Source organism: Bombina bombina, chromosome 5 (genome assembly GCF_027579735.1).
Source record: "Bombina bombina isolate aBomBom1 chromosome 5, aBomBom1.pri, whole genome shotgun sequence".
Taxonomy (NCBI): Eukaryota; Metazoa; Chordata; class Amphibia; order Anura; family Bombinatoridae; genus Bombina; species Bombina bombina.
The window spans coordinates 840,936,229-840,963,240 of NC_069503.1; the positions used below are offsets into that span (position 1 = coordinate 840,936,229).

At 37.9% G+C, this 27,012-nt stretch overlaps 1 protein-coding gene across 1 annotated transcript in view; it reads right to left on the reverse strand.

The window, feature by feature from the left end:
* The window catches only part of ABHD3 (abhydrolase domain containing 3, phospholipase), a 334,056-nt gene extending 322,139 nt beyond the window's left edge, over nucleotides 1-11,917 (reverse strand). Inside the window, exons 1-2 of the mRNA XM_053714971.1 lie at nucleotides 11,647-11,917; nucleotides 9,596-9,759 (exon numbers count right to left, since the gene is read on the reverse strand). Of these exons, the coding sequence (XP_053570946.1) occupies nucleotides 9,596-9,759; nucleotides 11,647-11,805 (323 nt within the window). The 5' untranslated portion in view covers nucleotides 11,806-11,917. The remainder of the gene's footprint in view (nucleotides 1-9,595; nucleotides 9,760-11,646) is intronic.
* Between the last annotated feature and the right edge of the window lie 15,095 nt (nucleotides 11,918-27,012).

The window sequence follows — 27,012 nt, forward strand, 5'->3', positions numbered from 1 at the left end:
TTACGCATGAGCGATAAGGGGTTTATCGTGGCTGTTTGCGAGCATCGGGTTTTCTGCTTGTATTACAAGTTGAAATTAAATGGTAGAGTTACGCTAGAATGATTACAGCGTTGTCAGAGATTTGGTTAACTGTTTTGCAAAACAAAAAAGTCTCACAAAACACAGCAAAAATACATTACAAAGTACACTTATACTCATAACTCCATCTAGTAAAACTTATTCAAAAAAATATTGCACAAAAAAGTTATAAAGGCTGAAAGATATGATGTCTCAAGTGTTAGAAAAAAAAAGCAGGCAAAGGGCTTTAACACTGAGATACATACATATACTGTACATTCCAATGTTCTCCACATAGCAGAATATGTTCTAAGTATTTTTAAATATATATTCCTATATATCTGTATATATCTATATACATTTGTGCAAAAAGCCATCAGATATACAGTATGTAGAAATTTGTATTTATGAATATATAAAACATATTCTTCTATGTGAACAACTTCGGAATGTGAAATATTTATATTTTTATGTCTGGTTAGTGCACTCGAGTAAATGGGATCGTATTAGCGCGTGTAGGGTGTTGGTTTTTTTCCAATTTTTTTGCTCCATTGACTTTTATAGGGGAATACTTTATCACACGTGTGATATTCTAAACCCAATTTATTTAAGTTGCTTAAACTTGCATGCTCTATCTGAATCATGAAAGAAAAAATGTGGGTTTAGAAACATAGAATTTGAAGGTAGATAACAACCAGAAAGGCCCATCAAGTCTACCCATATTACATGTTACTTTTTCCTAGGATAGCCTTATGCATGTCCCAGGAATTCTTGAATTCCTTTACAGTCTTTGTGTTTACCACCTCAACTGGAAGTTTATTCCATGAATCCACCACCCTTTCTATAAAAAAAAATGCCTCCTCACATTTCTTCTTTGCTACCCTCTAATTTTAGATTGTGGGTTTAGTATCCCTTTAATGCAATCAAGAACAAAGAAACAAGGTATTTGAGATTGAAAAAAATACATTTACTAAATGCTATTTTTATTTAGTTATTAATGTATTAGATTAGCACCAAATGTGTAGATTTCCTTCACATTTTCATTATACTAATGAAAGAAGTAATAAACTCAACATTTAAATTTTTCATGAAGGAGAATAAAACAATATTGCAATATACAGGGATTATTTACTTTGTCTGCTTTTTTGCAAACTACTTCTGAATATTGTTTTAGTTTCTTGCCCACCAGAGGGTAGAGCAGTGATGGCTAAACTTGGCACTCCCAGATGTTTTGAAACTACATGTCCCATGATGCTTAGACTCTCTGCAGCCTAGTTGAGTGTCATTGGAAATGTAGTTACGAAACACTTAGGTAGAGTTTGTCCAATATAAGTATGAAATTTACCAGAGATTGCAATATTCTACACAGTTTTTGGTTAGATCACAGTACAATCTAATTTCCATCTGGCCATATTTACAAAGGTCACTAAAATATGGATTCCACCAGCCTTTTTAGAGGTCTATCTCTAAACTTTTAACACTACTGTGGTTATCCTATATACAGGGATTATTTGGTAATTGGCAGGTATGTTTTTAAAGATTTGAGGACACTTATTTTACAATACAGTGCTTACCAGCTGATACATATGTTAAAATTAATTTCCCTTTCATGTTAAATCTTGAAACAGTATTTTTATGGTCACACCTATAATTGCATAATATACAAACATACAGGTGCTTCTGATCTCTCACAATAATCGCAGATCCACAAAATCTTACATACATCTGAGCCACTTCTAGTAAAAATGGACCAACATAATTTAGATCTTTTATATCACTTAATTAAATGTTAAATAATGCTAAATAAATTGTATGTTAGACAATGCCCTTCCTCAGCTTAATATTTTATGCAACTACAATTAGAAAAAGGTACATTGTCTTATTCATGATCTCTTCATTTCACCACAGCAGGTTATTTTTTTATTTCTTTATTTATTTTGCTTAATTCATTTAATTCTATGAGGTGAGCTCATAAACCTTCCTGGCAGCTGTATATTTTAGTGAAACTCTAAACTCTGACTCTAAGGAGTTTCCTTACAAATAAGTTCACACCAATTCAAACCCAAAGTAATCAGGTCAGAAATGACTAGGTCAAATGTCAACAATGACCTACTTTTTGTTATTGTTAGTAGAGTGACTTATTACAATTAGGGCTAGATTAAGAGTGTAGTGGTATTTTGCGCAAATCATGCGCTAAATGCACTAGAAGTAAGCTTTTTGGAGGTGTCAGGTAGCACGCATATTACAAGTTGAAAGTAAAAAGTTTTGGCATAAGCGCTAACCCGACATACGCAAAAAGCCGAAGTTAGAATATAGCGACCTCTTTAACATATTCTCCCATAGAAGTCAATGGAGCAGGAAAAGTGGTAAAAAAAAAGAAAATATGAATATTTTACATTCCAATGTTCTTTACATAGTAGAATATGATCTCTTTATTCATAAATATATACAGTATCTCACAAAAGTGAGTACACCCCTCACATTTTTGTAAATATTTTATTATATCTTTTCATGTGACAACACTGAAGAAATGACACTTTGCTACAATGTAAAGTAGTGAGTTTACAGCCTGTACAAGTTTGGAATTTACATGCCCCGCTGCGTAAGGTGAGAGTAAAAGGAGCACACTTGAATTGGATCACAGCTGACCTCATTCAAAAGTACCAGTTTCGGGATTCATTGTGGTCAAAGTTCAAGCATACAGGCTCTATGAACGATCACTGTGTATATAGACAATGGCGAAATATATGCACTAAAACAAACAAAATTGGCCAAGGCCCAAGATTTCTGTGAAAATCTGAACAATAACATATCAAACCCTAGAAAGTTTTGAAAACTCATAAATAACTTACAAAATCCACCAATCCACTCCCAACCCCCCACTGTCAATGTGGGCAACCAAACCCTGCAACTCCCTTTAGAAGTAGCAAATGCCTTTAATAGTTATTTTGTCGGATGCTCCACCACCCTGATTGACAAACTAATAAATGACACGCATCCTGAAACTACAAATGTGGATCAGGCCCCAATAAATCAGCAAAGACCCAATTTAGAGAAGTTCAATTTTATACCTGTACCCATCAATGTCATTAAGAAACACCTTAATAATCTAAAAATGAAAAACCAGTCTGGACCTGATCAAATCCCAGCAATGCTGTTGAAGCTCAGTGCGCCGGCAATTGCTAAACCTGTCACAACCTTAATTAACAAATCCTTGGTGTCTGGATACATACCCAAACTTTGGAAAACTGCAAGAGTAGTGCCTATCCATAAAAGTGGGGAGTTTCTAATTATCGCACTATATCCTTACTCCCAGTATTGTCAAAAATCTTAGAAAAATGCGTCCATACGCAACTATGTGAGTATTACCAACAATCTAACTATCTGACCCCTGATCAATCAGGTTTTCGCCAGAATCACTCCACTACAACTGCCCTCCTACAAGTTTGCAACGACATCCAAACTGGCATGGAACAAGGAGACCTAACTAGAGCAATTTTCCTTGATTTTGCAAAGGACTTTGACACAGTAGACCACGACATAATACTGCTCTAAAAAACTCTGGTATTGCTGATCATCCGTTAACCTGGTTTTGATCATATGTATCGGATCGATCACAATATGTCTCCATTTCTGACAGTGACTCCCTCCCTCTCCCAGTCACGTGTGGTGTTCCCCAAGGTTCCATTCTCGGCCCCCTACTATTCACATTACTTATAAACGATCTGCCTAATGTCTGCAAATCCTCAACTGTACACATGTACGCAGATGACACGTCCATACGCAACTATGTGATTATTACCAACAATGTAACTATCTGATCCCTGATCAATCAAGTTTTCGCCAGAATCACTCCACTACAACTGCCCTCCTAAAAGTTTGCAACGGCATCCAAACTGGCATGGAACAAGGAGACCTAACTGGAGCAATTTTCCTTGATTTTGCAAAGGCCTTTGACACAGTAGACCACGACATACTACTGCTCAAACTAAAAAACTCTGGTATTGCTCATCATCCATTAACCTGGTTTCGATCGTATGTATCGGATCGATCACAATATGTCTCCATTTCTGACAGTGACTGCCTCCCTTTTCCAGTCACGTGTGGTGTTCCCCAAGGTTCCATTCTCGGCTCCCTACTATTCACATTATTTATAAACAATCTGCCTAATATCTGCAAATCCTCAACTGTACACATGTACGCAGATGACACGGTAATCTATGCAAACAATTCCGATCTACCGCAGCTTTAAGCAGTGCTCCAAGACCAGTTCACAGAGGTAGAAAAGTGGATCTAAAAAAACAAACTCCTCCTAAACACTGACAAAACGGTCACAATGATCTTTGGAACAGGACCTAAATTACACAAATTACAAAATTCTCATCTTCGCATCAAAACAAAATCTAATTGCACGCTGACCGCAGTACAATCTTTCAAATACTTAGGTATGTTGTTAGACCCAAACCTATCTTTTGGCCTCCACATAGAAAAACTTGCATCTAAACTTTATCCAAAACTAGGTGCACAGAAACAAATCTTGCCTCAGCCCTACAGTAAAGGAAACGATTGTACAGCAAATGCTGATGCCTATTATGGATTACGGGGACGTAGTATATGCACCTGCATGGCAAACTCACCTTAAGAAAATGCTACAATGTAACTACAGGACCCACCATTGTGACATGCTAAAAGAACTAAACTGGCTGTCGCTGGAATCCAGACACACCCTCCATCTTTCCTGCCTTGTGTTTAAGAGCCTTTCTGGGAAGCTCCCATCCTACTTGAGCAGAATGCTCTCCCCGGCTATTCCCACCTCCTATAAACTCTGATCCAATAACTGCACATTATTTAGCTTGCCTCAATACAAAAAGAAAGCAGCTAGATCCTCCTTTTCCTACAGAGCGTCACAATTATGGAACAACCTCCCGCACACTTTCAAAACTTCCCCAAGCCTAATATCCTTTAAGAGATCCCTCTCTACATATCTCAAAACAGAATGCACCTGTCATGGTTGATTAAATATTTCCTACCTGTTCTATGTTAAACTTTTGCATATTGTGTATTATTTTTGTTTTTGTATTTTATTGTACCCTATTGTATCAATGCAATGTTTTGTGGTCCCAGGACATACTTTAAAACGAGAGAAAGCTCAATGTATCCTTCCTGGTAAAATATTTTATAAATAAATAAATAACAGTGTAAATTTGCTGTCCCCTCAAAATAACTCAACACACAGCCATTAATGTCCAAACCAATGGTAACAAAAGTAAGTACACCCCTAAGTGGAAATGTCCAAATTGGGCCCAATTACCCATTTTCCCTTCCCGGTGTCATGTGACTCGTTAGTGTTACAAGGTCTCCGGTGTGAATGGGGAGCAGGTGTATTTAATTTGGTATTATCGCTCTCACACTCTCTCTGGTCACTAGAAGTTCAACTTGGCACCTCATGGCAAAAAAAGAATTGTTGCTCTAGATAAAGATGGCCTAGCCTATAAGAAGATTGCCAAGACCCTGAAACTGAGCTGCAGCACGATGGGCAAGACCATACGGCGGTTTCACAGGACAGGTTCTACTCAGAACAGGCCTCACCATGGTTGACCAAAGAAGTTGATTGCACATGCTCAGCATCATATCCAGAGGTTGTCTTTGGGAAATATATGCATGAATGCTGCCAGCATTACTGCAGAGGTTGAAGGAGTGGGGGGTCAGGCAGTCAGTTCTCAGACCATATGCCGCACACTGCATCAAATTGGTCTGCATGGCTGTCGTCCCAGAAGGAAGCCTCTTCTAAAGATGATGCACAAGAAAGCATGCAAACAGTTTGCTAAAGGCAAGCAGACTAAGGACATGGATTACTGGAACCATGTCCTGTGGTCCGATGAGATCAAGATAAACTTATTTGGTTCAGATGGTGTCAAGCGTGTGTGGCGGCAACCAGGTGAGGAGTACAAAGACAAGTGTGTCTTGCCTACAGTCAAGCATGGTGGTGGGAGTGTCATGGTCTGGGCCTGCATGAGTGCTGCCGGCATTGGGGAGCTACAGTTTATTGAGGGTACCATGAATGCCAACATGTACTGTGACATACTGAAACAGAGCATGATCCCCTCCCTTCGGAGTATTCAGTATTCCAACATGATAACGACCCCAAACACACCTTCAAGACGACCACTGCCTTGCTAAAAAAAGCTGAGGGTAAAGGTGATGGACTGGCCAAGCATGTCTCCAGACCTCAATTTTCCTGCCCCCCTGCATCATATGACACCTATCAGTCAATCCCAAAACACATATACTGTTATCTCTTGCACATGCTTAGTGGGAGTTGGTGCCTCAGAAAGTGTGCAAAATATTGTGCACATAATGGAACTAAATTAGCAAGTTTTTTGTTTTTCTTTTAATTGCATGCTCTTTCTGAATCAGGAAAGTTTCATTTTTAATTTAGTGCCCTATGACTTAAGCTTTATTTAAAGGGCCATAATAGTGGAAAAACTACATGATCATATTCGTTAGAGCATGTAATTTTAAGATTATTGACCCTGTACTACTGTGTGTTTAACTCACACAAAAAGCACTGCTAGTCCCAAGAGGAGACTGCCGTTAATTCAATCCTGTGCTAGTTATACAGCTGAGTAGTGCAGCTAGCACTGCTGATTGGATCAGCGGCTGTTCCCACCAAGACCAGAAGTGCTCTGCGGGTCCAGCGCAGTACTTGTATTCTGTGTTTAACCCCTTTGTGGGACCAAGGTCAATAGTTTTAAAATTAATGAATCCTCTAACAAATCAAAGCATGTAATTTTTTTACTTTTATGGGCCTTTAAAATAAGTTGGATTTGACAAGTTAGACTTCTTAGTAGACTTTGTTATAGAAATTCTGTTATTTTTCTCCAATAACTGACTTGCACCAGCTTTGTATATGTAAATCAGTTGTAAAGAATGAGCAGTTAATTTGCCCATGTTTGCTAAACTCAGTTCATAGTCATTGCAAATTTGCAACCCTATAAATAGACTCCATAGTAAAAGTACATCAAAGAGAAATACAAATAGAATTATTTCTTTAGGAAGTCAAAAACTATAAGGATAATGAGGAGAGGGAAAAAGCAGGTCCCTTAGCCCCACAGATGTGCAGACAACTTACTTCGGATCTTTGTCTCTCATTGGGGTAGATTTAACAAACAACGGATGCTGCTTTCTACAGCCGAAGTTTCCGTCTCACCGGAAACGTAAGTTAAGAAGCAGCGGTCATAAGACCGCTGCTCCTTAACTTCTCTGCCACCTTTTAGGAAGCTGCGGACCAATATAGTATAATTTCCTTACACAGAAACGCAAACAAGGCTTTAACATAATAATCTTTCAAGATCACTAGCGAAGCCTGCTGCCTACTACAATGGTAGCTTCTGTGGTGATTTGTCTCCTGTGTGATCTTTAATCAGAAGCAGACTTTCAAACTTCAGAGAACTTCTAGAAGACCACAAAATACAGTGGTGTGCATTTTATTAAAAAACAAAAATTGTAGCATTTTTATTTTTTAATAAAATAACTGCACCAGGCAGTTTTGGGGGGCTAAAGTTGGCAGGTGTGGAGTGTTATTGCAGTCTATGGGAACTGTGTGTTCCCAGTAAATATATATTTATATAAGCATATACACATATATTTACAATTTGTTGCCATTGCTGCGCGACTTACCTCCTTTGCTGCACTTTGGTTCTGTGCCGTGTATGACGGCATCTGAACGAGTCTCCAATTGGAGCCTATGAAAGTGCGCTCTCATGAGCACAATACTTTCCAGCAATGCGAACGCAAGCTCACGTTTGCATTGCTGTCAACTTGTAATTCCAGCGCACATTAGCGTGCGCTGGTACTACTCAGTAGAATGCAAATATTGTTTTCACAAAACCAATATTTAGAGCTCCACTTGTAGTCTGGCCCTAAATTGCTCCTCTATCCAACAGCTCTTTTTAGGTGCCACACCTATGGGCTTCAAAATATAGCTTCAAGAGACAACATGGTACAGGAGTTTTGAAAATGGTCTGCAAGTGCTTTACCGCTGGAATTTTTTCCCACCAAATCAACATCAGCAAGTGACTCTTAGAGCTGCACAGCAGCCACATATTTTCACAAGCTTAGCTCAGGTCAGGCATTTTTTTAGGCGAAAGCTAAGCAGACTTTTAATCTGCTCTGCTAATTCTAAGGGTGGGTGCAGCAGGGGGGTGTATTCTGGGGTTAACACCATTATATTACCAAAAGCTCACACTAAGCAAAAAGCCTCAGTTCTGAATCATTAATCTGGTATTTTGAAACTGTAAATTTCAATAAAAATGGCTCCATAGGATGTGCCATGCCAGGATGACAGGGACGTAGAAGATATATAGCACACAGAAGATCCGCACTCGCTGGGCTTTTCCAAGTAAATAATATATTCTAATAGTGACGTTTCGAGGAACAAAATCCCCTTTTTGTTCCCCAAAACATCACTATCAGAATTAAGATATTATTTACTTTGGAAAAACCCAGTGAGTGCGTATCTTCTTTGTAGTGTATATATTTATTTATTTATACGTTTTGCATTCGCAGTTTTAATATAGCATCACCCAGAAGTACCTTGACTAGGGAGGGAGGGAAAGTAAAGAAAAGCTCACATATACTGCCTAAAAGTATTAACCCAAGCCTCCCTAGGAGAAAGTCAAACAAGCACAATCTTTAGAAGTATTTTACAGCTAAAGGCTGCAAAATAAATAATGAATATACATTGTAATAATGTTTCACTTGTAATAATGAAACATCTTATGTGTTGTTGAAATGTCAAATTTAATGGTCTTTTAAATGCTCTAGATGGACATAAAATCTATCTCTCTGCCAACTTTCATGGAGAACTGATAAGACATTTAGTCTGACTCAACTTCTCAAAGTGCCACATGTGGAATTTACAAAAAACAGATCACTCAAAAACACTAAAGATAGGCCAAGTTCTATAGCTCTCTAGTCTGGTGAGATTATCTCCCGCCAGTATTGCAAGGCCTCATAGAATTTTAGAAAAAGCTAATGTTGGTGCGAGAGCTGTTATGTCTTGATGTGCAGAGTTCTCAATGTGAATGATAGATGCCTACATTAAAATATAGTAATAAAATAAATATATTTATTTATTTAAAAAGTGTTTGTGTCATTTCTCTATGCCAGTGAGTTTTTGATAATCGGGACCATAGTCCCTTCAAAATTTTAAAATTTGTTGCTAAATTTCATCAAATTTCAATTTTAAGTTAAGGAGATAAAAGAATTTGAGAAAAAAAAATGGATTTGTAATGGGATATCTGTCAAGCAAACTGTGGCTATAAATAGACAGAACATTTAAACAAATAATATAGAATGAGGAAGTGTTGATACAGAAGAAACATGAAACATTAAGCTGTATTTGCATTAGGTAAAACAAAAATCTGGTTACTATAATTCACAATAAAATATCAAAGCAACCAATACATTTGTCAAATTATTTAAAATATTGTTGTAATTGGAGATTTCAGTGCTAGGTAAGGTTTCATATACTCACTTGTTGTAATGCACTTGTGGTTTGACAGTGATAAAGGGTCGCAGTAATGTCTGAACTCTGCCCTCCCAGCACCATAATGTAGGATAGTATGTTTCCGTCACTGCCGGACAATGATGTTTCAGGAAGCGACTGAAAACCTCCCCACCTGTCACCAGCTGAGGTTTCTGTCAGATGAGAAATGGGAAGAGACAATGGCTTTGTTATTACATTGCCTTTTAAAGGAATGCATAGGGTATATCTGCATTGGGTTTATTAGAACCAATGGCAAAAGAGCTTCTGTACTGGCCTATTAAAGTTGTATTTTGGCTTAGACCAACTTGGTTTCTAGGGGTGGCACATTTAAACGGGTAGTTCTATAGCATTGTACTTTCCTATTGTTACATTCTCCAAATATTTTATTTACTAATTTTACTATAAATTAACCCCAAAGCAGAGTATGCTGTGATCAGAGATGTCATTGCAGAAAATGCAGCCTGTCTGCAAAAAGAATGGGACGCATGCAGGTACTGTTGGCTCTTTCGCTTTGCAGCGCTGCTCTGCATCAGGCTGTTCTCTTCAAACATCACTGTGCTCTGGCTGCATTGTGTAAGTTTTCCTTAATACAGTGCATCAAGAACAAAGTGCTGTTTGAAGAGAACAGTCAAATATGGAGCAGCACTGCAAAGCTGCAGTGCCTTTATTGTAGAATGGCTCTTAGGAATTTTTTCATGAGACATTTTTAAAACTTCATAAAATGTATTTTTTTTCTTTGCAGCTAATTTGCAATGCAATGTTCAACTGCTGCACTATACTGTAAAACTTTAAAAATTGCTTTATTCTCCAGTTAAGCAACACATTGCAATATTGAGCTGGTGCTTTGATGTAACTGACTAATTTAAAATTGTATTTTATTTCAAAATGACCTGCAGAAAATGTTTCACTAAAAAAAATCTCATTGCAGAAAGAGGAGAAAAGTTCTTCCTCTGGGTAAATAAAAGATCCCTGGTTGTTTAGTGTTAGTGTATGATCCTTCATACCTATCTGGCCTTCAGTGGGGAGGAAAGTGACCAAACATTGCTGGGGGTAGGGAGGTCAAGGCCAGCAAATTCCCCAGTGCCTAAAGCAGCACAAAAACTAGATACATCACTGGACCTAGTAGGGTTAAACTTGCTGTTTCTAGCCTAACCTTTCTTGGGGGTTAATAAATAAGAGCATTTTTTAAATAACCGAAAACCTGACAAAATTATCAATGAATGCTTACTGCAGATATTTTAATAGAACTATTTCATTGGGATTTTAAGTTAAATTTCTATTTCAGACAGAGCTGAACAAATATTTCAAAATCTAGTAGTCAGCCCAAAAATTTAAGATGCTGAAATAGTTCAGTTTTCATGTGTTTTTTGGAAAGAGGAACTGTAATGGAGATCTGGATATTGCCCCTAAGTCCTATTTACCGTGCCAGGACTTGCACTACTTATTATTGCACTACTGTGCTGTGGCATTAGAGATATATATTATGGTAATATTTTTTGTGTATAGAAAAGTATTGCAACCTCTGCCATGTAATCCCTTTAAAAATGATTAACAAAAAATGAAATGCTAGCGAGTGTGACATTCACTATATAAATGTTGAAACAAAAAAAATACAATGCTATGATCATTTGTGTATAAACTTTATTACATTTTATACTTGTGCATATCTATACTTCTTAGCATATTATGTTTATACTATTGGTTTTCGTAACTAAAAACACTTTTTTTTAGACTAATTGTAATTTGTTTTTATTATGGCACCTTTTATATAAAAAGGTTTCCGTTCAAGAGAATTCTGTGAGTTTAGAACATTTCGAACCATTGATGTAGAACCCTTATTTATCAAATATTTTGCAAGACCATTCCTTTTATTTATGTCGTGATGATTAATACCGGTATTCCAATATAAAAATGGTTTCTACTGCTATAAAACACATCTATATATTAGTCTACAAGTGACTAAGCTGCACTGACTCGCACGGATGATTGTCCTTGAATAGCTTCATCTCTACCATGTCTGTATGCAGCACACTGCTTACCTTGGCTATGACACTCAAGTAGTAGCATGCATAGGCTGCACCGAAGCCCAGCACCAAGGACAAGCCCACCCCGGAGCCGAACAGACCCACGCGCACTTGGTTCTCCAGGTACAGAGACAGCTCCCGGGTCAGGCCTTGCAAACTGATTATGTTTAGCATTTTAGCACCTGGTGTTAGCGCTCCACAACCGATGCTACCTGCAAAGCAGCCGGCTACGGGATATGGCCAAGCAGCAGCAGTGGAGGAGGATCAGCATAGGAACCGGTACTGAACAAGGATGGGGAGACTGGCAATGCTTCTCCTCGAACCAACCGGTGGTTAGGAATTTACGGGATCCCGCCCTCTGGAGCACAACGACCAATCACAATACAGCAGCATTATCCCAGCCCTTCCTGTAGCCAATTACAGCGCGCAGGGCGCCTCTCCGAGACAAAGCCGGTGCAGTATCTTCTTGTCTTGCCTCTTGTGTCAGAGCTGTCACACATTCTGCTGACAGTAGCACAGGGTGACAGGTGTGACAGATTTGGACCAGATACGGCCCTCTGCTGGCTCCACAGTCAAACATAGGGCTCCAAGATGACTGGAAGTCAATGACTTGTAACAGAAGGAACAGTAGCTTGTATTTTTTTCTAGAAAAGCAAAACGAAGAAGAGCTAAAACAACACACACATACAATGTATTCTAACTACTGTTGTATATTAACCCCTTCCTCAGACATACACATTTTTTATATATAAATATATATATATATATATATATATATATATATATATACACACACACACATATATATATATATATATATATATATATATATATATATATATATATATATATATATATATATACACACACATATCTGCAGTATTTGGGTACAGTTACACATGTATAAAAACCTGCAGAAATATATAAACATATATATATATATACACACACATACATATATATATATATATATATATATATATATATATACATATACATATACATATACATATACACACACACACACACAGATATAAATATACAAGTAGCCCTCAGTTTACGCCGGGGTTAGGTTCCAGAAGGAATGGTTGTAAATCGAAACCGTTGTAAATTGAAACAAAGTTTATAATGTAAGTCAATGAGAAGTGAGGGAGATAGGTTCCAGGCCCCTCTCAAAATTGTCATAAATAACACCTAATACTTTATTTTTAAAGCTTTGAAATGAAGACTTTAAATGCTAAACAGCATTATAAACCTAATAAAATAATCACACAACACAGAATATATAATTAAACTAAGTTAAATTAATAAACACATTTGCTAAACAGCATTATAGAGCTAATAAAATAATCACACAACACAGACATCATTTGCATTTTTCTGCAAACAGTTCTTTCTATGCATTCCAATCTGGACTGATTTATAGACAGGAAGATCTTGTTCCTTTGAAATCTGCTCGATAGCTCAGGTCTGGTTAAACTGATTAATTTCAGCTTCCTTGGCTTTGCTGCAACACAAGTGGACAGCTCCACCTACTGACTATTTTAATAAATGCACTGCTTCTCAATGCTTTTCAATAGCAGTCACATGACTGGAAAAAAAGGTTGTTATTCTGAAACGGTGTAAATTGAACCGTTGTAAAACGAGGGCCACCTTTATACACACACATATATATATATATATATATATATATATATATATATATATATATATATATATATATATATATATACACATACATATACATATACATAAATATATACACATATATATAGGTATTGCTTCAGACTTGAAAAAGGAAGACACTCTTCTGAAAGCTTGTCATCTTATAAATGTATAGTTAGTCCAATAAAAAAGTATCATTGCTTAATGCAATACTCTTGTTATTTTCATATATATATATATATATATATATATATATATATATATATATATATATATATATATATATATATATATATATAATGAAAAAGGAAAAAAGCCTCCAATGCCTTGAAATAAAAAGTCCAACTTTAATGGTCAATATAAAAGCATGTCAGAATTTAGTAGAAAGCGCCTGACATGTTTCGGCCTATGGCCTTAATCTTAGACATAAGCTTGCTGAAAAAAACGCCAATATTTAAAAGCAGTACTATAATTCTATTGGATACTCTTAATTACAATTATATGCACAACAGCTGTAATTGCATACACATATTGTAGAAAACAATATATAATTTTAATGGCCTAACATACATAGTGTTAAACACATACGCCTAGATTACGAGTTTTTGTCGGTAAGCTGTGTGGTGTTAACGAGCCTTTTTTTCTCACTGCTCACTTAAGACAACGCTGGTATTACAGGTCTTTAGAAACACGGCGTTAGCCCCAAAAAAGTGAGCGGAGAGCAAATTTAGCTCCACATCTCACCTCACCTCAATACCAGCGTTGCTTACGTTAGCAGTAAGCAGGTAAAACGTGCTCGTGCACGATTTCCCCATAGGGATCAATGGGGCTGAGCCGGCTGAAAAAAAGTCTAACACCTGCTAAAAAGCAGCGTAAAGCTCTTAACGCAGCCCTATGGATTCTTATGGGGAAATACTTTTTATGTCTACACCTAAGACCCTAACATGAACCCCAAGTCTAAACACCCCTAATCTTATACTTATTAACCCCTAATCTGCCGCCCCAGACATCGCCGCAACCTACTTTATATTATTAACCCCTAATCTGCCTCTCCGGACACCGCCGCCACCGACATTATACTTATGAACCCCTAATCTGCTGACCCCAACATCGCTGACACCTACATTATATTTATTAACCCCTAATCTGCCGCCCCCAACATCGCCGCCACTATAATAAAGTTATTAACCCCTAAACCTTAGTCTAACCCTAACCCTAACCCCCCTCTACTTAAATATAATTTAAATAAATCTAAATAAATATTACTATCATTAACTAAATTATTCCTATTTAAAACTAAATACTTACCTGTAAAATAAACCTAAAATAGCTACAATATAAATAATAGTTACATTGTAGCTATCTTAGGATTTATTTTTATTTTACAGGCAACTTTGTATTATTTTAACTAGGTAGAATAGTTATTAAATAGTTATTAACTATTTAATAACTACCTAGCTAAAATAAAGACAAATTTACCTATAAAATAAATCCTAACCTAAATTAAAATAACGCCTAACACTACACTGCAATTAAATTAATTACCTAAATTAAATACAATTAATTAAATTATCTAAAGTACAAAAAAAAACTAAATTACAGAAAATAATAAAATAATTACAAGTTTTTAAAACTAATTACACCTACTCTAATCCCCCTAATAAAATAAAAAAGCCCCCCAAAATAATAAAAATCCCTACCCTATACTAAATTACAAATAGCCCTTAAAAGGGCTTTTTGCGGGGCATTGCCCCAAAGTAATGAGCTCTTTTACCTGTAAAAAAAATACAATACCCCCCCAACATTAAAACCCACCACCCACACACCCAACCCTTCTCTAAAACCCACCCAATCCCCCCTTAATAAAACCTAACACTAACCCCCTGAAGATCACCCTACCTTGAGACGTCTTCACCCAACCGGGCAGAAGTGGTCCTCCAGATGGCCAGATGTCTTCATCCTATCCGGGAAGAAGAGGTCCTCCAGACGGCAGAAGTCTTCATCCAGATGGCATCTTCTATCTTCTCATCCATCCGGAGCGGAGCGGGTCCATCTTCAAGACATCCGACGCGGAGCATCCTCTTCTTTCCGACGACTAACACTAAATAACGGTACCTTTAAGTGACGTCATCCAAGATGGCGTCCCTTCCATTCCGATTGGCTGATAGAATTCTATCAGCCAATCGGAATTAAGGTAGAAAAAATCCTATTAGCTGATCCAATCAGCCAATAGGATTGAAGTTCAATCCTATTGGCTGGTCCAATCAGCCAATAGGATTGAGCTTGCATTCTATTGGCCATTGATTGCTATAGACACATGCACTCTCCTAAACTACTATCAGCCTACCTAGGTTTACTCTAGACAAAGAATATCACGAGAACAAAGCACATTTGATATGATAAAATAAGTAAATTGCTAAAAACTGCATGTTCTATCTGAATCATTAAAGTTTAAAGGGACATGAAACCCAAAATTTCATGATTCAGATAGAGAATACAATTTTAAACAACTTTCCAATTTACTTCTATCATTTAGTTTGCTTCCTTCTCTTGTTATCATTTGCTGAAAGGTTTATCTAGGTATACTCAGAAGCAGCAGATAACCTAGGTTCTAGCTGTTGATTGGTGGCTGCATATATATAGTGATTGTGATTGGCTCACCAATGTGTTCAGTTAGAAACCGTTAGTGCATTGCTGCTCCTTCAACAAATGATACCATGAGAATGAAACAAATTAGATAATAGAAGTAAATTAGAAAGTTGTTTAAAATTGTATTCTCTATCTGAATCATTTAAAAAACAAACAAAAAAAAAACGGGTTTCATTTCCCTTTAATTTTGACTTTACTGTCCGTTTAAGCGGAAATCAGCTAATATTAAAAATGTTCATTAAACACAACCAGCTACTTCATAATACCACCTGGCTGGCAACATTTTATATGTGCATTTGACAGTTTTCACAGCTAGAGGGCGTTAGTTCATGTGTTTCATATAAATAACATTGTGCTCACGCATGTGAAGTTATTTAAGAGTCAGCACTAATTGCCTGAAATGCAAGTCTGTCAAAAGATCTGAAATAAGGAGGCAGTCTGCAAAAGCTCAGACACAAGGTAATTACACAGGTAAAAAGTAGATTTATATAATAGTGTTGGTGATGCAAAACTGGGGAATGGTAAATCAAGAGATTATCTATCTTTCTAAACAATAACATTTGTGGTGTTTATTATCCCTTTAAGGTGCATCAAAAATCGTAACAAAATTGTTCACCAAAAATAATATTCGCTGGTCTTTCTATGATTGTGTAATTAATAGCGCTGTTTCGCCGCCAACATCGAGATTGTGCTATTTCTGGTGACCAGAAGGGAGGTGGGAGGGTATAATAGCGCAATCCATAACGACCGGAGATGTACATGGTACATTGAGGTCATTAAGGGGTTAAAAACATAAGATTTGTATGTAAATCACACATATATCGTAGTTTAAGTACACTGGGAGTGCAAAAAAAAACACATAGAAATTCATAGTTATAAGTAAAAAATACAAAGCGTATTTGTTTTTTTATCGTAAAATGAGCTGAGCATGGGCATGCATGAAATTGTCTCTCAAATCACATTTCTGCTCTTCAGATCTCAGTGTTTTTTCTTGCAAATTTATAGGTAGCTAACTTTTTTTTTTTCAAAATACTCAAAACATTGGAATAGCACTCATATTACAAGGTGAAAGTAAAGAAAGTAAACACAATCGCAAGAGAACAGTCACCTTTTACGCTCATCGGTTTAGTGCAACTTAAAACCTTACGTAAAGTATAGTGCGTTAAAAAAGTTGCACTAAATATAACATAAGTACATTAAAATTTACAGTTATAGTCATATAAAAACTATGTGATAAAATAAGTTATAGAAATATTAAGAAAAACCGTTATAAGTGTTAAAATGTACATGGTACAATATGTTTGGCTAAATTGTATATATACATATACATGTTTCAATATCTGTATGTATGCATATATATATGTGTACATATGTATTTATGTGTTTTACTGTACCTTTAATGTACATATTTCACATTCCAATGTTCTTCACATACAGGAACATTTTATTTTTATTGTAAATATATATATATACACGTTTATATATCTGTAAATACCTATACCCAGAGGTGTAACTAGAGACCTCATGGCCCTGGTGCAATAATCCACAAAGGGCCCCACTTCATTCATAAACACAAACACACACATTGATACATACACACACAGATATATACAGACACACACAAATACACACAGTAACACACACACAGATACACACACAGATACATATACATACACACACATATACATATATACATACACAGATATACACACACACACATACTGTAGATATACATATACATACACACACAAATACATATATACATACACACAATGTTATATTGTTAATAATGCAAAATAATAATATACATGTAAAATTATAGATTTCCCATAGCACAAGACCCCTTTATTTATTGTGACCCATCTGGAGCACATACTCTTACAGTTATCCCCATTATTAACCCTTATTTATTTTATGCCAATAAAAAATAAGAGTTGACATTAATGTTGTGTACACACAGCTGCACAAGCCTCAGCACCAGTAATTCAAAGTTTCTCAAGGAAAGTGGAGAGGAAATCGGTCCACCTGTGATTGGTGGGCTGTGTGGCCAATGAGAGTGGGCAGGCTGCCCTGAACCAGTTAAAGGGATACTCAATCAAAATTAAACTTTCATTATTCAGATAGAGCATGCCATTTTAAACAACTTTCCAATTTACTTCCATTAACAAAACGTGCACATTCTTTTTATATTTAAACTTTTTGAGTCACCAGCTCCTACTGAGCATGTGCAAGAATAAATGTGTATGCATTTGTGAATGGCTGATGGCTGTCACATGGTACGTGTATGCATTTGTGAATGGCTGATGGCTGTCACATGGTACAGGGGGAGTGGAAAAAGACATAACTTTTAACATTGTCAGAAAAAAAAAAAAATCTACTCATTTGAAGTTCAGACTAAGTGCTATTGCATTGTCTTGTTATCTTGCATTTGTTGATTATACAAATCTACTGTTTTGACTGGTCCTTTAAATAATATGTAGTACAGCCCAGCTACTCCCTCACCAAGATGAGACTATCCCTTGCACCTGGGCAGTAGCCTGGTTTGCCACCTCTTAAAACAGCCCTGCACAGACTTCTTACTCCAGCACCTGCTGATTATGTTCTGTGGGGGGCCTGGGGGTCCCATAGAGTGCACATAAAAGATATTTTTTTTTACATGCAGAGTCTTCTGCAGAACTGCAGTGCAGTATTAAATCTGCAGCCACCCTGGGCCCCCTGAGTGGCGGTCCTACAGGGTCTGGTCGCAACAGCGAACTTTGCAACACTGGTAGTTTTACCACTACTATACATACTGTAATATTTTTAAATAATCAATATATATAGTATGGGATAGATTACGAGTGGAGCACAAATTAACGCTCCTGCTTGAGCGTTTCTTTTGCTAGAAGTAAGATTTTTGCACACCACTCATACAAACACAATTGCATATTCTCATTTGCGCTAACCAGACATGAAAATATGAATATTTAATATTCCAATGTTCTATACATAGCAAAATATGTTCTATGTATTCAGAAATAAATAGTTCTACATATATCTGATGGTATTTTAGTGCAATAAATATTTATACCTATATATAGATATATACAGATATATATAGGGATATCTATTTAGAAATACTTAGAACATATTCTGCTATGTGTAGAACATGGGAATGCCAAATATTTACAGTAAATACATAGTTAAAACCTTTATTAAATATGAATATTGCATAAACATGCTTTTACATGTTTTCATCTACTTAACAGCAAAGGGCTTCAATGCACTTCTACATATGTCTATATATGTATACATATGTATTTATGTCTTTATATGTGTATATATGTCTGTAAATACATATATACACATATAAATACCTAAATACATATGTACACACATATATATCTATATATATGTACATATACATCTTTAGAAATATATACCCCTTATCACTCGGGCGCAAATGTTTGCGCTCCACTAGTAATATAGCAAGAGTCAACCTACTTTAAAAAGTATATATATATATATATATATATATATATACACAAACGAAAATAACAGTCAATTTTAAGGTACAATGTACTAAAATTTTTGATTTGTATTAGGCATAATATTAAGTTTAATCATGCACCGGGTTCTCCCTGTGTACTTCGTACTCTATCGCAAACTTTTACAAAGCAGAGAGCTAGCATTATTTCTATGGGTGACAGCTGGTGCTTTACAGGGACAGCCCAATTTCTTTGATAATTGCACCAAGGCTGTCCCTGCAAGGCAAAAAGTGTTTTTTCATGTTTTTGGTGGGGATTTTTTGATCATCGGGCCCAAAACTTAACCTATTTGCTATTTGTGGCATTAAAATACTTGTGAAAAAATTGTCAGTTTCATTCATAATTTTTATTTTGTGCAGCTTTATTCTCTTATTTTTTACCTTTGAAGCCGCAAAAGTATCTCGCCGTTCCTCCGCCCGCATCAAAGAAATATTTGAGGTGTGCACTTACGAATACCGCTTTATCAAATTGATTATTCCCCCCAGTGGCGTCTATGTCCCCTGTACAAACGCCCCCACGTTGAAATGCGCATGAAGCTTTTACAGAATTTGTGAATTATGCTAGAAGTGCGTTTATGTACTTGCGCATGCTCAGATACTTGAGCAGGGAAACCCAAATAGTATGTCACTGCATCCACACACAGCGATCGCAACAACTACTACGCTCTCTGATCAAATACTAAACAATGAATCGAGCAATTCATTGTTTAGTATTAACAGAGCAGAGAGCGAATTTTTGCTGTCTCTATCCCCCTAGTAGGTAGTTTGGGTGTTAAAAGAACATAAAACCCAAATGTTTTCTTCTGTGATTCAGAGAATATACAATTTTAAACAACTTTCAATTTTACTTCTAATATCATATTTGCTTCATTCTCTTGTTATCCTTTTTAAAGAAGCCGCAATGCACTACTAGGAGCTAGCTGAACACATTGGGTGAGCCAACGAGAAGAGGCATATGTATGCAGCCACCAATCAGCCGCTAGCTCCCAGTAGTGCACTGCTGCTCGTAAGCCTACCTACATATGCTTGTCAAAAAGAATACCAAGAGAATGAAGCAAATTAGATTAAAGAAATAAATTAGAAAGTTGATAAAAATTGTATTCTCTATATGAATCACAATAGAAAAAAACGTGGGTTTCGTGTCTTTTTAATATTATTGTGTATAAATAAATATTTATTTATATTTAGTTTTTAGATGGAGATTAGAAAGAAATATATGTATGCTTTTAATACCTCTTTAATAAATTATTATTAATTAAATAAGATAAACTAGTACTGAACCACCTAGAGGGATAAGGGCAGGGCTACCCACCCTCTTTCAAAAAACAATTCATGTTCAAATCCTATGTATATTAGTTTTTGATTACTTAGCAAGGGTCCTTTTGTTCGAGGAGGGGGCAGGGAAATCAAGGGAATAAAAAGTGAAGTCCGTACTTGATACCCATATCAGTTCCTGTAATATGGAATATTTTATTCATTAGGAAGGTTATGAAACTAAGGAGAGATCATGGGAGCCAGTTGCTGATCATGTGCATGCTTATTATTGGACTTTTTTCTGAAAGTGGTGGTTGCATGTGGAGGTTACTGTTGAATAGAGGCTTAAAGGGACACTGAACCCACATTGCATGCCCTGCAGTAAACTTAGCATCCTGAAGAGAATATAGAGACTAGAAAGCACAATGATACCGTGGGTGCCATGATTTAAAGGGACACTGAACTTAAAAAATTTTCTTTCGTGACTCAGATAGAGCATGACATTTTAAGCAACTTTCTAATTTACTCCTATTATCAAATTTTCTTTATTCTCTTGGTATCTTTATTTGAAATGCAAGAATGTAGGTTTAGTTGCCAGCCCATTTTTAGTTAACAACCTGAGTTGTCCTTGCTGATTGGTGGATAAATTCATCCACCAATAAAAAAATGCTGTTCTAAACCAAAAAAGCTTAGATACCTTCTTTTTCAAATAAAGATAGCAAGAGAATGAAGAAAAATTGATAATAGGAGTAAATTAGAAAGTTGCTTAAAATTGCACGCTCTATCTGAATCATGAAAGAAAAATTTCGGGTTCAGTGTCGCTTTAAGTCATGGCACCCACGGTATCATTGTGCTTGCTAGTCTCTACGTTCTCTCCAGGATGCTAAGTTTACTGCAGGGCATGCACGCCTCCTAAGGGGTGTGCGCACTTTCTCATCTCATTATAGGTTTGGCAGCATGCTGATTGGCGCACTGCCTAGAGTCGCAGCATTGCAATTGGAATGCTTTCTTGTTAGTTTGGAATACTGCACGTTTAGAACACTGCAAGTGTTTCTTCAATGCTTTAGCTAATTTGTTTGTAGCTTGACCTTGTGGCTCTGACCTGCTTTATTACCTGCATACTATATCCTGCTAGCAATTACCTCCATATTGTGTCCTGGTAGCAGTTACATGCATATTGTGTCCTGGTACCACTAGCAGTTACATGCATATTATGTCCTGGTAGCAGTTACATGCATATTGTGTCCTGGTACCACTAGCAGTTACATGCATATTATGTCCTGGTAGCAGTTACATGCATATTGTGTCCTGGTACCACTAGCAGTTACATGCATATTATGTCCTGGTAGCAGTTAGATGCATATTGTGTCCTGATAGCAGTAACATGCATCGTGTGTCCTGTAGCAGTTACATGCATATTGTGACCTGGTAGCAGTAACATGCATATTGTGTCCTGGTAGCAGTAACATGCATATTGTGTCCTGGTAGCAGTAACATGCATTGTGTGTCCTGTAGCAGTTACATGCATATTGTGACCTGTAGCAGTTACATGCATATTGTGTCCTGGTAGCAGTTACATGCATATTGTGACCTGTAGCAGTTACATGCATATTGTGTCCTGGTAGCAATTACCTGCATATTGTGTCCTGGTAGCAGTAACATGCATAGTGTGTCCTGTAGCAGTAACATGCATATTGTGTCCTGGTAGCAATTACCTGCATATTATGTCCTGGTAGCAGTAACATGCATCGTGTGTTCTGTAGCAGTTACATGCATATTGTGTCCTGGTAGTGGTACCATGCTTAGTGTGTCCTGTAACAAATACATGCATATTGTGTCCTGGTAGCACTAGCAGTTACATGCATATTATGTCCTGGTAGCAGTTAGATGCATATTGTGTCCTGGTAGCAGTTACATGCATATTGTGTCCTGGTAGCAGTTACATGCATATTGTGACCTGGTAGCAGTTACCTGCATATTATGTCCTGGTAGCAGTTACATGCATATTGTGTCCTGGTAGCAATTACCTGCATATTGTGTCCTGGTAGCAGTTACCTGCATATTGTGTACTGGGAGCAGTTACCTGCATATTGTGACCTGGAAGCAGTTACCTGCATATTGTTACCTGGAAGCAGTTACCTGCATATTGTGTACTGGTAGCAATTACCTGCATATTGTGTACTGGGAGCAGTTACCGGCATATTGTGTCCTGGTAGCAGTTACCTGCATATTGTGTCCTGGTAGCAGTTACCTGCATATTGTGTCCTGGTAGCAATTACCTGCATATTGTGACCTGGTAGCAGTTACCTGCATATTGTGTCCTGGTAGCAATTACCTGCATATTGTGTCCTGGTAGCAGTTACCTGCATATTGTGTCCTGGTAGCAATTACATGCATATTGTGACCTGGTAGCAATTACATGCATATTGTGACCTGGTAGCAATTACCTGCATATTGTGACCTGGTAGCAGTTACCTGCATATTGTGTCCTGGTAGCAATTACCTGCATATTGTGTCCTGGTAGCAATGACATGCATATTGTGACCTGGTAGCAATTACATGCATATTGTGACCTGGTAGCAATTACCTGCATATTGTGTCCTGGTAGCAATTACCTGCATATTGTGACCTGGTAGCAGTTACCTGCATATTGTGACCTGGTAGCAGTTACCTGCATATTGTGTCCTGGTAGCAATTACCTGCATATTGTGACCTGGTAGCTGTTACCTGCATATTGTGTCCTGGTAGCAATTACATGCATATTGTGACCTGGTAGCATTTACATGCATATTGTGACCTGGAAGCAGTTACCTGCATATTGTGTCCTGGTACAATTACCTGCATATTGTGTCCTGGTACCAATTACCTGCATATTGTGTCCTGGTACCAATTACCTGCATATTGTGACCTGGTAGCAGTTACCTGCATAGTTTGTCCTGGTAGCAGTTACCTGCATAATGTGTCCTGGTAGCAGTTACCTGCATAATGTGTCCTGGTAGCAGTTACCTGCATATTGTGTCCTGGTAGCAGTTACCTGCATATTGTGTCCTGGTAGCAGTTACATGCATATTGTGTCCTGGTAGCAGTTACCTGCATATTGTGTCCTGGTAGCAGTTACCTGCATATTGTGTCCTGGTAGCAATTACCTGCATAATGTGTCCTGGTAGCAGTTACCTGCATATTGTGTACTGGGAGCAGTTACCGGCATATTGTGACCTGGTAGCAGTTACCTGCATAATGTGTCCTGGTAGCAGTTACCTGCATATTGTGACCTGGTAGCAGTTACCTGCTTAGTGTGTCCTGTAGCAGTTACCTGCATATTGTGTCCTGGTAGCAGTTAAATGCATATTATGTCCTGGTAGCAGTTACCTGCATATTGTGACCTGGTAGCAGTTCCCTGCATATTGTGACCTGGTAGCAGTTCCCTGCATATTGTGACCTGGTAGCAGTTCTATGCATATTGTGTCCTGGTAGCAGTTACATGCATATTGTGTCCTGGTAGCAGTTACCTGCATATTGTGTCCTGGTAGCAGTTACCTGCATATTGTGACCTGGTAGCAGTTACCTGCATATTGTGACCTGGTAGCAGTTACCTGCATATTGTGTCCTGGTAGCAATTACCTGCATATTGTGACCTGGTAGAAGTTACCTGCATATTGTGACCTGGTAGCAGTTACATGCATATTGTGTCCTGGTAGCACTTACCGGCATATTGTGTCCTGGTAGCAATTACATGCATATTGTGACCTGGTAGCAGTTACCTGCATATTGTGTCCTGGTAGCACTTACCGGCATATTGTGTCCTGGTAGCAGTTACATGCATATTGTGACCTGGAAGCAGTTACCTGCATATTGTGTCCTGGTAGCAATTACATGCATATTGTGACCTGGAAGCAGTTACCTGCATATTGTGTCCTGGTAGCACTTACCGGCATATTGTGTCCTGGTAGCAGTTACATGCATATTGTGACCTGGAAGCAGTTACCTGCATATTGTGTCCTGGTAGCAATTACCTGCATATTGTGTCCTGGTAGCAGTTACCTGCATATTGTGTCCTGGTAGCAATTACCTGCATATTGTGTACTGGGAGCAGTTACCGGCATATTGTGTCCTGGTAGCACTTACCGGCATATTGTGTCCTGGTAGCAGTTACCTGCATATTGTGTCCTGGTAGCAGTTACCTGCATATTGTGTCCTGGTAGCAATTACCTGCATATTGTGACCTGGTAGCAATTACCTGCATAATGTGTCCTGGTAACAGTTACCTGCATATTGTGTCCTGGTAGCAGTTACCTGCATATTGTGTCCTGGTAGCAATTACCTGCATATTGTGTCCTGGTAGCAATTACCTGCATATTGTGACCTGGTAGCAATTACCTGCATATTGTGTCCTGATAGCAGTTACCTGCATATTGTGTCCTGGTAGCAATTACCTGCATATTGTGACCTGGTAGCAATTACCTGCATATTGTGTCCTGATAGCAGTTACCTGCATATTGTGTCCTGGTAGCAATTACATGCATATTGTGACCTGGTAGCAGTTATCTGCATATTGTGTCCTGGTAGCAATTACCTGCATATTGTGACCTGGTAGCAGTTACCTGCATATTGTGACCTGGTAGCAATTACATGCATATTGTGACCTGGTAGCAGTTACCTGCATATTGTGTCCTGGTAGCAATTACCTGCATATTGTGACCTGGTAGCTGTTACCTGCATATTGTGTCCTGGTAGCAATTACATGCATATTGTGACCTGGTAGCATTTACATGCATATTGTGACCTGGAAGCAGTTACCTGCATATTGTGTCCTGGTACAATTACCTGCATATTGTGTCCTGGTACCAATTACCTGCATATTGTGACCTGGTAGCAGTTACCTGCATAGTTTGTCCTGGTAGCAGTTACCTGCATAATGTGTCCTGGTAGCAGTTACCTGCATAATGTGTCCTGGTAGCAGTTACCTGCATATTGTGTCCTGGTAGCAGTTACCTGCATATTGTGTCCTGGTAGCAGTTACCTGCATATTGTGTCCTGGTAGCAATTACCTGCATAATGTGTCCTGGTAGCAGTTACCTGCATATTGTGTACTGGGAGCAGTTACCGGCATATTGTGTCCTGGTAGCAGTTACCTGCATATTGTGTCCTGGTAGCAATTACCTGCATATTGTGACCTGGTAGCAGTTACCGGCATAATGTGTCCTGGTAGCAGTTACCTGCATATTGTGACCTGGTAGCAGTTCCCTGCATATTGTGTCCTGGTAGCAGTTACATGCATATTGTGTCCTGGTAGCGGTTACATGCATATTGTGTCCTGGTAGCAGTTACCTGCATATTGTGTCCTGGTAGCAGTTACCTGCATATTGTGTCCTGGTACTAGTAGCAGTTACATGCAAATTGTGTACTGGGAGCAGTTACCGGCATATTGTGCCCTGGTAGCAGTTACCTGCATATTGTGTCCTGGTAGCAGTTACCTGCATATTGTGTCCTGGTAGCAGTTACCTGCATATTGTGACCTGGTAGCATTTACCTGCATATTGTGTCCTGGTAGCAGTTACCTTCATATTGTGTCCTGGTAGCAATTACCTGCATATTGTGACCTGGTAGCAGTTACCTGCATATTGTGTCCTGGTATCAATTACATGCATATTGTGACCTGGTAGCAGTTACCTGCATATTGTGTCCTGGTAGCAATTACATGCATATTGTGACCTGGTAGCAATTACCTGCATAGTCTGACCTGGTAGCAGTTACCTGCATATTGTGTCCTGGTAGCAATTACATGCATATTGTGACCTGGTAGCAATTACATGCATATTGTGAACTGGAAGCAGTTACCTGCATATTGTGTCCTGGTACAATTACCTGCATAGTGTGTCCTGGTAGCAGTTACCTGCATATTGTGTCCTGGTAGCAGTTACCTGCATATTGTGTCCTGGTAGCAGTTACATGCAAATTGTGTCCTGGTAGCAGTTACCCACATATTGTGTCCTGGTAGCAATTACATGCATATTATGACCTGGTAGCAGTTACCTGCATACTGTGTCCTGGTAACAGTTACCTGCATATTGTGTCCTGGTAGCAATTACCTGCATATTGTGACCTGGTAGCAGTTACCTGCATATTGTGTCCTGGTAGCACTTACATGCATATTGTGACCTGGTAGCAATTACATGCATTTTGTGACCTGGAAGCAGTTACCTGCATATTGTGTCCTGGTAGCAATTACCTGCATATTGTGTCCTGGTAGCAGTTACATGCATAGTGTACTGGTAGCAGTTACATGC